General features: G+C 51.5%; 2 protein-coding genes and 2 pseudogenes across 2 annotated transcripts; 2 read left to right on the top strand and 2 right to left on the bottom strand.

The window, feature by feature from the left end:
- Positions 1-123: 123 nt before the first annotated feature.
- On the top strand, positions 124-1,530 carry SAPIO_CDS6864 (annotated as a pseudogene; the record flags this gene model as incomplete).
- A 1,177-nt stretch (positions 1,531-2,707) lies between these two features.
- Positions 2,708-4,492, bottom strand: SAPIO_CDS6863 (MFS transporter, SP family, general alpha glucoside:H+ symporter; the record flags this gene model as incomplete). The annotated part of the gene is made up of 4 exons (XM_016788855.1): positions 2,708-2,925; positions 2,985-3,086; positions 3,161-3,527; positions 3,602-4,492. 4 exons carry the CDS (start codon positions 4,490-4,492, stop codon positions 2,708-2,710), a joined length of 1,578 nt encoding a protein of 525 aa, XP_016641492.1.
- Positions 4,493-5,498: 1,006 nt separating this feature from the next.
- Positions 5,499-5,927, top strand: SAPIO_CDS6862 (annotated as a pseudogene; the record flags this gene model as incomplete).
- Positions 5,928-7,083: 1,156 nt separating this feature from the next.
- On the bottom strand, positions 7,084-9,049 carry SAPIO_CDS6861 (uncharacterized protein; the record flags this gene model as incomplete). Its single annotated transcript, XM_016788854.1, has 5 exons — positions 7,084-7,305; positions 7,427-7,536; positions 7,603-7,963; positions 8,047-8,681; positions 8,764-9,049. The coding sequence occupies 5 exons, from the start codon at positions 9,047-9,049 to the stop codon at positions 7,084-7,086; spliced, it is 1,614 nt and encodes a 537-aa protein (XP_016641491.1).
- Between the last annotated feature and the right edge of the window lie 3,923 nt (positions 9,050-12,972).

The raw sequence follows: 12,972 nt of genomic DNA, 5'->3' as shown, positions 1-12,972 counted from the left end.
GTGAGTGGTTGTCGAATAGGCTACCGGCCGAAATGATAATTGAGGCTTCAGCGCAGTCACTGCAACTCTCTGTCCGACATCTCAGAAGTCCGGGAGCCAGCCTGTCTCACGCCTGCCTCTACCATGCATCTCTCACTTCTTTTCCTCCTTCCTCTAGCTGCTGCGCCACTGACTGTGGGCCAGTCCGATTTCTGCGATGCCGCCTGCCAGGGCGCATATGACGCCGACTTCGCCCAGGAGTCGGCGGACTGGGTCTCGGACGTGACCACTGACCCGTTCTACGCGTCGCCAGTCAATATCACTGCCAAGCCGGGCAGTCTCATCCGCTGGCAAGACGTCCCGTCCGCCCAGCTGGCTGGCAACTTCACTATCCCTGCTGGCTTGTCCCTTTCCCGGTTCATCTACGTGAGCGAGGACATAGACGGCACTCGGATAGCGGCAAGTGCGTACGCCCTGTTGCCCTATACCCAAACCGAGACGACGGCCGACAGCTGCGGAACGAAGCAATTCTGCACCGTGGTTTTCGCGCATGGTACCGCCGGTAACAATCCAAACTGCGCACCGTCCAACCAACGTGCTCTTTATTATGATTGGGAGGGTCCCCTCATGATCGCTTCCAGCGGCTTCGCTGTCATCGGACCCGACTATGCCGGCCTCGGCGCTCATCGCCCGAACAGTCTACGGTACATGGCCGGATATCTTCACGCTGGCGACGTTGCGTACGCGCTCATGGCGGCGCGATCGTCACCGATCGGGTCGCTGCTGTCGCAAGAGTGGGTTGTTGCCGGCCACAGCGAGGGCGGCATGACTGCCTGGCGTGTGAACGAGCGGCTGGCTCTCGCGGACCAGTCGTCACTGCGAAACAGGACGGGAGAGTTCCTGGGTGCTGTGGCGGCGGCGCCAGCCATGCGCGCCTATAAACAACCACCGCCGATGGGGCGCGAGCCTCAGCCTCAGGAGAAGAGCGGAGATAAAGATGACGCCATGTTCGGGACCCCGTACCCCGTCATGGTGTTTGAGGCATACTCGGAGGCCTTCCCTAACGACATCAAGCCGGAGGACTATCTGACTGACCTCGCGCTGGCCAGGCTGAAGATGAACAAGGGCTGTTACGGCACAACGGCCTCACTATTCGAGAACCTATCAAAGGAGCAAATATTCAAGAATATGAGCTGGGAGCAGAGTCCGCGCCTGGTCGAGTGGTCGACGGAGTGGGTTAGGGCGGGCATATGGGAGTTGGCGGCACCGATGCTGGTAGTGTCGGGGTTGGAAGACCCCATCACACGTGGGACCCTGGACAGTGCTGTCAATGCCACATGCGCCAGGTTCCCAGAGTCGATAATTCAGTCCATAAAGTTGCCCGGACTGAGCCATGACGAGTGTTTCCAGGCCTCGCAATCTATTTACCTCCGATGGATTCGTGAGAGATTTGACAGGGCCCCCGTGCAGGGCTGTTCGGCGGAGACAATGAAACCGGCGAGCAACAACTTCGGGATGGTGCAAATTTCCTGGACTGGGACGGGCCTCTAACTAACGGCCTTGGATGGCGGCAAGGCCCGTTGTAGCATGGACTGCATAAGATGGTAGTGTTCTGCAGTAAAGACGAAATTTTGGAATAATATTATCGAAGCTTTTAAAAATCATTACTTCCTGGAGATCACCTGGCGCAACCTTTCCATTCCAGGGACTTGCTTTAGAATGCGTCGCAGCGACGCCGGAGTCGTCTAGTGTAGTTAATCCAATGTCAAGTCTATATTTCGTATTAATAACCTAGAAATCATTTGTTATTTCACTTTGTCGCTAAACTCTCGGTCGCTCAATCTCCTTGTAGTCGCTGCCCACCCAATGGATTGTAATACTAATCACCTACTGCCTCAAGAACTGGTAGAAGTTCGTACGAAGATCTCATGCAATTGCGCTACCTCACAACAACACAAATCCAGTCGATACGGCATTATAGTCTTCGAATCTCGGTTTTCTTTTCTCCTTTGGTCAAGGACTTGCCCGGCTCAGCACGTTTCTGGGATGATAGATGAGCCGGTGTACTCTTCCTCTTCTTCTGCCCCTTTTACTGACCTACATCTCGGAGACCTAGCTCGGTCGGTTTTGGAAGCAGTGTTTCCAGTGCCTGGTCTTAATATTCTTCTCACTCCGCGCTTGTTAATCTTGGTACACTAAACTTAAGGGGAGGAAACGAAAGGAAAGAATGAAGCCGGGGAGTCGGTATTTGAATCGTAGCTCGTGATCTCGAATCAGTCCGCTTACGCGATCCTAGGACAATATAACATCTGGATCGCGACGCAGGAATAGCTTCATCGTCACAGTTCGGAAGTAATGTTGTTCCTGGCCGCTCTTAGTCGAGACCCCCCTCCGGGCCCAGCTCGTTAGGTTGTCAAGTCGCTTACATTGGGTGAAAAAAAAAATTGCGGAGTATAAAGAAGCATTTACGATTAGAGCTACGCTTTAATGTTCCCTCAGTAACTCTAAAAACCGTGCTCTAAGGTCTAATCCATACACAAAATCCGTAAAGTATTTCTTGACGGTATTTATATGATCTTGCTGCGTAGAATAGTTCTCGAAGCCTTGAAATGCTCTTTTGTTTTTCACTTATGAGCAGACGACAACTTTCGTGCATTTATGGTTCAGTATCACGATACACGACAGGTCCCCTACCGCTTCGCACTCAAACCAACGGAATACAAGGACCTTAGCTTGACACGCCACTCTTCGGATTTTCCATGGCCTCCTTCTCAATATCTTCAGTGTGGGCAATCTTTGCCTTCTCGACGACGAGGTCGTGGGCTTGCTTCGTGCATTCGCATTCGTATGTAGCGAATTTCCTGATGGGAACTCTCTTCTCGAACATCTCGTCGATCTCTTCAAGGGAGCGGCCTTTCATCTCAGGGAGCAGGAACCAAAAGAAGACTTTGCGTTTCAGGTTAGGAGCGCACGATATACCTCATCTGTTCCTCGGGAAAGCTTACCAAACGTGATGGCATTGGACCCTGCCCAGATCCAACAGTATCGGACACCCCAATTCAGCGCCTTGGGGTTGATGAAGTACGGGGAAGTGAAAGCAGTGAGCCCTGTCAGGTGAATGCTAGAGTCAGTGGCCCCCGTCTTCATATGGGAGTGGGTATGAGAATAATGCATCACTTACAAGCGAAGATATAGTCGATCCCGGTGGCCAACGAGAGGCTATAAAGTCGCAGACGAGAATTGACTACCTCGGCGGAGATGGGCCAGGTGATCATGGATGAGAAGCCGGAATACAAAACCCCAAAGACGACGGACCACGCAATAAAGTTCTTAGCCGAGGCCTGGCTTCCTGGCGCGATGGTGCCCCCCAACGCCGCTGCGAACATGGCTATCGCCGCCCACGCCGTTCCAAAGAGAAGAATTGTACGACGGCCAAAGAATCTGTGGCCGAGAAAGATGCCTAACGCCGACCCAACGATACTTCCGGTAATTTTATATAGCTGCATAGCGAAGGGGTCCTTAATGCCAGCTTGCTGATAGAAGTAGGCCTATTTGAAAGCGAGTGTTAGTGGACGAGTTATCGGGGTGTAAATTATCAAATTAGTTATTGAGAAACACATACCCCATAGGAGAGAAAGACCCAAAAACCGGCAGAAGCTCGCGAAGTAACCGCACCGATACAGATAATTGTACGCCGCAAATTTGTGCCCTTGAAAAGGTCCGTAAATGCAGCCGACCCGGCGAGGGCCTTTTCCTCCTCAATGCCCCGGACCATCTCAACGAATTCCTCCTCTAGCATATCTGGACGGAGGGAATTTCCTCGAAGCCTTGCCAGCGCCTTCTCTGCTTCGATTGTCCGTCCTTTCACCAGGAGCCACCGTGGAGACTCGGGGATGACGAAGCATACAATCGAAATCAGAGTGGGGAAGAAGAACAAGCAAGCTAAACCTATCTGATAGCTGTGCTTATTCTGTAGGTCCCTCGTAAACATGGGTACAACGGCGCCCAGGAGGCTGCCGACCGCAGAGGTCAGACCGAAAGCGCCGGCCAGGATGGTTCGTAGATGCGGCGGTGCGCACTCGGAGATGTACGCATTCGAGAAGGTCATGAAATAGGCATTTGACACGCCTAGAAGTGCGCGTCCCGCACACAGTTGCGCGACGTTCGTAGCAGCGATCTGGATAGCGCACCCGGCGTAGCAGAACAAGGTGCCAATCCAGATACCGTAGCGGCGACCGAAATAGCGGCCGAAAAGTGCGGTGAATAACACGCCGATCATGGTCCCGACGTTGAGGAAGGAGGTCATGAGTTGCTGGCTGACGGTGTCGATGCCCCAGCCGTTCGGTAGCTTAGGGTCCGGGTAGCCGAAGACCCGCAGGAAGCCGGGCATCGCCTGGAAGGAGGCCATGGTCGCTGTGTCGAAGCCATACTGGCAGTTGGAGAGGGCCACGCTGCCGCAAATTAGTATCACCTTCCAGTTATCCCGGAGGGGAGTTTGTCGATTGTTGGCCATGACCATGATGGGGAGCACACAAGGTGAAGGAAAATTAACGGTTGTGCTATTCAACTAATCTGGAGAGAGCGATTAGCCTGGGAATAACGATTCCTTGATTGGGGTCTGAAGTACGGCTTTGGAGGTTAAATAAACAACCCATGACGGAACTACCACCACCACAAAGGGTCGCATTCAGATCTTGACGTTCGTTAAGGTTACTAGGATCATCCTGCTCGCGTAGCCACTGACGACGACTGAATTGTCACGTAGGGGAATTATTGTCCCGACGGCTTAACATTCAAAGCTCTACAATGTAGTGTAACCTTGTGGGGTAATAGGGGCTACCCCGCGTCCCACATCCCCACGTACTCCATATGTGGAACCTGGAGTTAATCTTCAGCCGCCCCGTCCTTGTGCTCACACCTCCTGGTTCTCCGGTAATTGCTCTTACGTTTTCGGCAAACTCGAGTGGAACTTGGAATGAGCAGCAGGAGGAACGGAACGCGGTTAACAACGTCCACGAGAAGCAGAAGCAGGTGGAAGTTGGAGTAGTTGCCACGACTTCTCACACCAACCTTCGTTATTCGAGTAGCATAGCATCTTAACGGCTCCCTTGAAGTAACATTGAGGCCATCTCTTTCCATGCAAGATGCGCGTGTTTACTTCCACACGTCGAAAATTTCGCCCACGACGGTCTAGGCAAGCCACACAGCCCCAGAAGGAAGTTCTTTTCCTCCACACCCTGGATTCTTCCCCCCAAACCGCAGATTTCTCAACCCCTTCCCCAGATTCTCCGCACCAGACTTCAGGTTTTAGCTCTACATATTCACCCAAAACGCCTTCGTTATCTTCAGGCCTTTCCTGCTATGAGATTGCCGACCAGCCCGCGTGCTTCGACCCGCTAGCTCCATTCCGGCATCTCCTTAACAGCATCACACTCACACCGCAAGAAGGGGATTTGATCGAGACGTTATTAACCAGCCCTCGAGAATCTCAAAGGCAAGCAAAACCGTCAGGAAATACTATGCGAATCCTTGAAGACCCATGGTACATCCAAGAAAGGCTAGAGAATCCTTCCAACAACACGCTACAGGCCATGGAGAGCATGTGGCTCCAGTTTCATGAGAAGCAAGCAAAGACGCCCAGCAACGCACTACGAAAGACTCCAAGCAGCACGCTGCCAGAGACACCCAAACACACATTGTCAAATATACTCGGCCAGCCGATCCAAGACCTAGACGACAAATGGTTCCAGTTTGATGATCCGTGGTTCGTATACGACGAGGACGAGAAAGAAGCGGAAGAGAGCATTCCAACCAAGAGGCCGCGCCTAGAATCTAAGCCCGTGGAGATGGAGCAACAGGACGAGCTCAAGCCGCCACTGGGCATTCTCGAAGAATTTGTTAACCTTGAGAAGGCCTGGGAAGGTCTAGAACAGGACGCGGTCCGATAACTTTTCAATTTATTTTCTGTTTGAGTTGCTGGGCATAGATATTAATCGGATCCGTCTTGGGCCAGTTTACGAGGTCACCTAAGGGCTACGAGCTCTCTAATTAGATTTAGGTTTTTAGATCCTGCTAAAGGTACAGTCAAGATACGTTGGTCTGGTAATGCGCTAGCTTTATAAAATAATTCCTTTTTTATTCCTGCGGATCATCTCGACATAGACATTCAGCCATCTTCTATGTCCCCAGAGAGGCGGGTGAGATGACCAACCGTGGTATTAGCGCTAAGAGTGTATTCTCTACGTGAAGTATATTTCTGTCCCGGGTGGGTAAAGCCGCTTTTGAGTTACCTCGACGGTTTCGCAGCCTTCAGATCTGTGCTTGTATTCAGTATAGCAATTTGTTTGGGAGCAGGAGGAAGTGAAGACTGTTCGCTGCAGGGGTGGCAGTGGCAGGTATCCCTTCCACTGGGTCCGAGATAACGCTAAGCCAGTCCCTTGTTCAGCCGCAGAATCGTTTTGAGCATCGGATACCAGGTCATCACGGACTTAGCCATCATTGACGTTTTACAATCTCAAACCGCCCTCGCCGAGTCAAACGCCCGGATATTTAACGTTTAGCACTTGCGTAGGACATTACTAAGTCCATCTGGCACGCCCGGAGCGAGACCAAGATACGCGGGACCACCACATCCTTATCATCGCCTAGGATTCCGGGGACACACTTGTCAGTATTAGTGCTTAAGAGAAGTCCTATCTCTTAAGTATACTCTAGGTCTGCCACTGGGACCCACGGATGTCTCTAGGGACCTTAGACTAGATGAGGAGATACCGGGACTCGCGATCCAGGAATTCGGGCCGTTGTGATTGAGCGTTAAGAGCCAATAACAGCTGGTCATGAGAGCTACGCTAGGGATCATGTTGAACAAACTGGAGGGGCTACAGGCGGGTAGCTTTTCGAGCACTCTCGGAAAGAATGAGGTGAGTTTGGTGAGTATTAGACGTAATCGCAATGCTCCATATCCATACTCCTTTGGTAGTCACATAGGCTATCTCTTAAAGTATTACCTACATAAAGTTGAGGAAATACAGTAGAAAGAAATGAATCGAATAGCCATGTGCATGGAGTAAGTATTGAGTCATAAAGAGCCCCTAAAGTGGCATCCTAAATCGAGATTGGGGCTGGGACCGCCTCTGCTACTGCTCCATTATTACTCTCCGCCCCGTTGACTACACTGTCAACTGGCAATGTCGTGGGGAGATGCTGTACCAACTCGAGGAGCCGGTTGTCGTCAAAGAATGCTTCGTCCTTCAGCCTACGTGACTCTTTCTGCGATCGAACGTGTCGGAGAAGCTTCTGAACGGTATCATTCGTAGAGAAGCGGTCCTACGTAACAGGCACGCGTCAGTCAGTCAACAAACAAAAATTTCCGTCATGGGTCGGCGTGGAGGATACGTAAGGTTCAATGGAGTTCGGAGGGGTTGTGAGGGTGGCTTTTTCAACTTACAGGCATCGCGTTCCACACGGTTGGATCCGTTGCCCCTACCTTGGCGGTACCCATTGCCCAGGGCGTGAACAGCATTGATCGACTGCTTTCCATCATGAAAGTCAAATACGCTTGCGAGACGCACAAGTCGTCAGGAAACATCATGTATCAGACAGGGACAACCTAGATCGACTCACAATCGAAAATGACTCGGGGATCATTCTTCTTCTTTTTCATTTCCGTCAAATACGTCTCATTAAATCCGCCGTGGGGAATCCAGCCTGCCTCGTAGCTTCCACCACCAGCCTGGAACCCGCCCGATCGCCCACCCGTAGTACCCTTGGAGTAGATGTTCGCCAAGAATTCCGAAGCAGCGTTGCGGTGGAAAAACGGTGGCCGGAACGTATTCATGGCTACGTCCCAATGCGGACCAAACCAAAGGAAGTCGATGAGAGGGGTGTTGGGGTCTTGAGACTTGGCCGTCAGAATGGTATAGATGGAAGGGTCGGTATGGTCGACGGATACAGAACTGATGCTAACGAATTTTGTCATATCGTACTAGTGTAATACGTGTAATTAGTATTGCCCTTAAAGGGAGGGGAGGGAAGAGACCCGAAAAGATGGGTGTCATCCTCACGTACCTTGTACGGTACACAGTTCCCGTGCCAGGCGGCAACATCGAATGGGCTGTGGTCCTGTTCGACAGAGTGCAGCTTGCCGGAGAGCTTAATCACAATTTGCCAAGGCTCGCGGAGGTTATCATCGACGTAAGCTACCGGAACAAGAAAGTCTCGCGGGTTGGCGAGTCCCTGGCTCCCGATGGGACCTAGGTTTGGGAGTTCCCATCGAGTACCAAAGAGCTCGATAATATAGCCACGGGCGTCAGCCGAGCCGTTCGCGGGATCTAGCGTGTACTTAACGCCACGAGGGATCACTGCAATTTCGCCTGGTTGCAAGTATATTCGTCCGAACTCTGTCTTGATGTCGATATTCCCGTGCTGCGCAATGAACATACACTCGCCGTCCGCGTTAAGGAACGCACGGTGGTCCATGGGCCGGTTGATGGTGAATATATGCAGCGCAAAGCCATCCCTAAGATTCGGGTCGCCGCTGCCGCCAATAGTGCGTAGGCCGTCGACGAAGTCAACTGCGGTGCCAGGGGTGGGGAGGCGAAATGGTGACCATTCCAATTGCGATGCGGATGACGAGAGGTTTGGATTGGCAGCGAGAAAGCAGCTCTCCACCAGGGCTTGAGATTCAAGTTTTATTTCGCGTGCTACATGATGATTGGCGACGGGACGGTTAGTCTTATCGAGGTCCCGTTGAGAAATCTTACCGCCAACAGGGTTCGTACTCACATATCGCACAGCTGGGCCGACAGCGATACAGGCATGCGCTGCTATTGGTAGCTCTCGGAGCAGCGAAAGCCGACGCTGTAAGGCATTCAGTGTATAGCTCAAACCGACACAATTGCGGATGGTTTTGAGCGATGGGCAGAGTCCCAGGGATCAGCTCGGACTGGAAGTGGTTGCCGAAACCACACATGTACTCATAAGGGTCATCATCTCTCGTCGGCTTGTTCGAGCCTAGGTCGGTGAAATGGAAGGCTTTAGTCGGGTCGGTGAGCTTCGCTTTGGCATGCATTTTTATCGCCCCACGGCGTAGCCGGAAGCTCCTCGAGATGACTGTATACTGCGTGTGTGCTCAGTGCACAATATAGATAAAAGTCAGGGTTGAATAGATCAAATGCTGAATGACGGAGCCGCGATCTATCTGGAGAAAAATTCTAAGAGAAGATCATCTAGGCCTTTCGTTCACGTTATAGATAAGTTGAGAGACATGTTTGACGGAGAATTTCGTCCTGCCTGCTCGCATGCTCGCATCGGTTCATACACACACTTCCACGCCTCAGTTGTTCAGACTACGTTGTTCGGTACATTGATACATTAATTGGCCTAATACTTCCCGACACGAATATTCCTCCGAAGGCGGGCTCGGCACAATCTCCCGCCGGACTAAACTAAATTCGAGGTCCTCGCCCACCTTCTTCGGTGAAAACTTCAGGCTGCAAGTAAAAGTCAACAACAATGCGGTAGGTCCACAAAGTAACCCGTTGTTATTTCGCGGCATTGTGATAATTGGAACATGAGCAGCCAACTCTGAAGGCTCAAGTCATAGAACGTCTTGTGTCTCCAATGGTATACATGTATGGCCCTCTCCAAGGAGAGGCGGGGGGCGGGGGGGTCCCACAGAAAGAAGAGACCAGGTTAGCTCCTTGACTTTGTTTAGACGAGGTAAACCTGCTCGCTTCGTGGAATGCTGTAAAGTTCTCACCGCCTCCGCTGATGTTTATCGAGTAGAGGAACCGGGAAGCAGAACTCTGGGAAGCAAAGGCGTTCCCTTGCCGACACGCCGAAATTGAAATGGGAGCGCTATTCCAATTTGTCAAGTGCCGACAGATAACGCTAAATTTTTTCTTTCTTTTTTCTCCCTTACTGGGGAAGGAGGCGTAGGAAGGTGAGGGGTTCGAACTGAATAAACTATGCTTTTCCTTGGACTTCGCTTTCCCGATCAGACTGCCCGCTGGCTCGCTGCACGCACGATACCAAAACAGGCTGGCTAGATGAACTACCCCGGTTTTGCGGGGCGTCGACGCACGCATCCACTCCTTCGTGTCCAGTGCGGGGAAGAACCGAGACTCGGCTCGAGGCTTGGCGTTTTGCGCGCTCGGACCTGGTTGATTTGCCACTTCGCTGGAATGCGCGTCCCCTAATCGTCAGTCAGGAGTTGTTAACATTGAGATCCCGCTGTAATCTTTCTGCATCTTCTATCGTCTCTCAGGTTCCCATTAGGTAGCCATGCAGAGCCAAAGAGCAAAGGTGCTATCAAGCGCATGCGCCTCCTGCCGCAGACGAAAGGTCAAGTGCGATGCGGCGAAGCCCATCTGTACGCAGTGTCGTACGGCTGGAGCATCCTGCCAATATCTCGAGCACAAAAAGACAGGTCTACCGCGAGGCTACGTTCGGAATCTCGAAGCGCAAGTCGGTAAGTCTGACGTGTATTAGAGAAATATCTCTTTCCATTGGATCATCCGAGACATTTCTCTATTTCGCCGAAAGGTAGGCTGCTAAATTGGCCCCAACAGAAGCGTTGAGGGCGGAAAATGAAAGCCTTCGGTCATCCACGACGACAAATGTTCTGTCCCAATCGCACACACAGTCTCAGAAAGATCAATGCCACCACGATGATGCGCGGCCGGCCTATTGCTCCCCTCCTGACTCCGCGGGCATAAATCTTTCTCCGCCTTCCGCACTGCCCGAATATTATGATGTTATGATGCAGGACCCGTTCGACCTTGCAACGACCATCGTGACAGACTTGCTGAGTTCGGAGGAGAGAAGCCAGCTGTATGACTGACTGCCACGATAATGTGACTCCACGAACGTGAACAACACAACATTGATGGGCTAATTTGATAAGTCGGAAAATAATTGCGTAGACGATCTTTATTCTTCGAGAGATGCCACCCTTTCGTTCCGATCCTGCACGAGCCCTCGTTTACTTTCCGGGATCAAGATTTACATCTCACGCTCGCCATGTTCGCCTTGTCATCGCGCCACAGCGACAGCTTGAAGACGAAATCCGAAACACTCTACATCCTTGCAAAGCAAACGACACAAGCGACTCTCCTGAATCCAGATATGTCAACGTTAATGGCTACGTTGTTCCTAGCGGTTTACGAAATTGGCCTTCCAAATACGTCGCTGCACGCCTCGACAACAATCGGATCGGCCCTGTCTCTCGTGAACGCGTTTTGTTTGCTGACCATCGACGACAGTCAAGGTTATAGACCAAATCGATGGGCCGCAGCACCACTTGACTGGATCGAAGAGGAAAGTCGGCGCAGGACGGCGCTCATGACCATCTCCTTCGCTCGGTGGTTGGCCACCATACAGGGACGGGATATGGGTTTATTGTTATCTGATAGAGTTGGCCTCAAACTACCCGTCAGCGACGAGGTCTGGCTTGCTGCTGTGGGTAAATAGAGCTTTCTAGCTTATTATATTTCTGAGCACCGCGCTAACGAAATCCTATATGTATGGACATCCAGGCACCGAAGCGGCCAGAGACGGGTAGTCCTGATGAGAACGGCCATTGCACTTCGCTGGGCCCTTTTGCCCGCTTCGTGCAGATACTCGACATCTATTCTCAAATTAACGCCCTGAATAGCGCTCATCGACGCCGAGATGCTGAAGTAAAGGCGTCTGACCTGGAAAGGATCGATGGATTGATTGAAACGTATCTACGCTCGTTTCCTTCCGATTGGCAGAACCGTGCTGGAAACGGAGGAGAACATCTCCTGGACGTTACGACGATCGCACTCGCGCATTGGTATACAGCCACGCCTTTCTTTTTTCCTACTTCCCTTGCCGTCAATCAAAAGAAAATATCGTACTGACTGACCCCGTTCGCGATAGCGCAAGTCTCTTGCTACATCATCCGGTTTTAGCGACCAAACACCCCGAGTTCCAGGCCCTAGCCGGCAGGCGCATATCCGTCCACGCCGAAGAGATACTTGACATCATCTACTTTGCACAGGGTCGTCCTACCCATGCGAACTACATGTTACCCCACCCTCTCCTCCTTGCAGCTCGAGTACGATTAGGTGAGCTACTAGAACGGAAAGGCCATTGCCGCGGTCGGGATATGGATCTGTTGATCAAGGGACTCCTTACGCTCGGTAAACACTGGGGTCTGGAAGGTAAGTTGCTGAAATGGCAGTATTGAATAGAACGTGACCCTTGGAAGAACCACCACTCATTCGGAAAACTAGAGAAACTATCGGCGCACGCAGCTCGGATTCAAAAGCACGACCTACTCCTCTCGGAACCCTTGACGAACTTCGAGCCAAAATCACCAAGTGACGCTGCAAGACAACGGGCAGCAACGCTAGTACACTGCCGATTACCAATGTTATTTGGGACTGATGTGGAAATGCTGTCTGCTCTTGGGCCTATTCCGGGACAAACCAGCTTGTTAACAGCCGGGAATATGAATAGCACCAGGCGAGACGGGACAGAGATACTTCCAGCGCAGTCGGATGGGCATATGGCGATGCCGAATCCGCTTGAGTGGCCAGCCCAGCTTTTCGCCGTAGATTTCGAGATGTAGCATGTATAATAAGTCCATACTTCTTATGAGCAAAATTATCTTTTATGAATTAGAAATCTAGAATAGGACTTTTGGCGGCGATCCTCGGCAATCTTTGAAGAATAAATGGATATTTGCCCGACCGGTTACATTGGACACGAACTGCATGTGGGATTTATGCTGCCGTGGTCTAAGTTTAAGCATACACGCTAAAGTCATGCCGCGGAGGAAACTATTATCGAAAATAATGTTCCGAGTATGCAGCATCGGTGCAAAGTTGAACTTCTCCTCACGTAAAATAAGGAGCCGGGTCGCAACATGCACGCATACGCAAAAAGCTTGCAAATACGCCTCCCTCCCATCCAGTTTTGGATCGGCGATGATTTTCTTTCCCATCTAGCGTGAACAGAACGGCG

This window comes from Scedosporium apiospermum, assembly GCF_000732125.1.
Source record: "Scedosporium apiospermum strain IHEM 14462 chromosome Unknown SEQ_SAPIO_0108, whole genome shotgun sequence".
Lineage (NCBI taxonomy): Eukaryota > Fungi > Ascomycota > Sordariomycetes > Microascales > Microascaceae > Scedosporium > Scedosporium apiospermum.
Note: the sequence above shows the minus strand (reverse complement) of the source record. Positions and strands in the feature narration are given on the sequence as shown.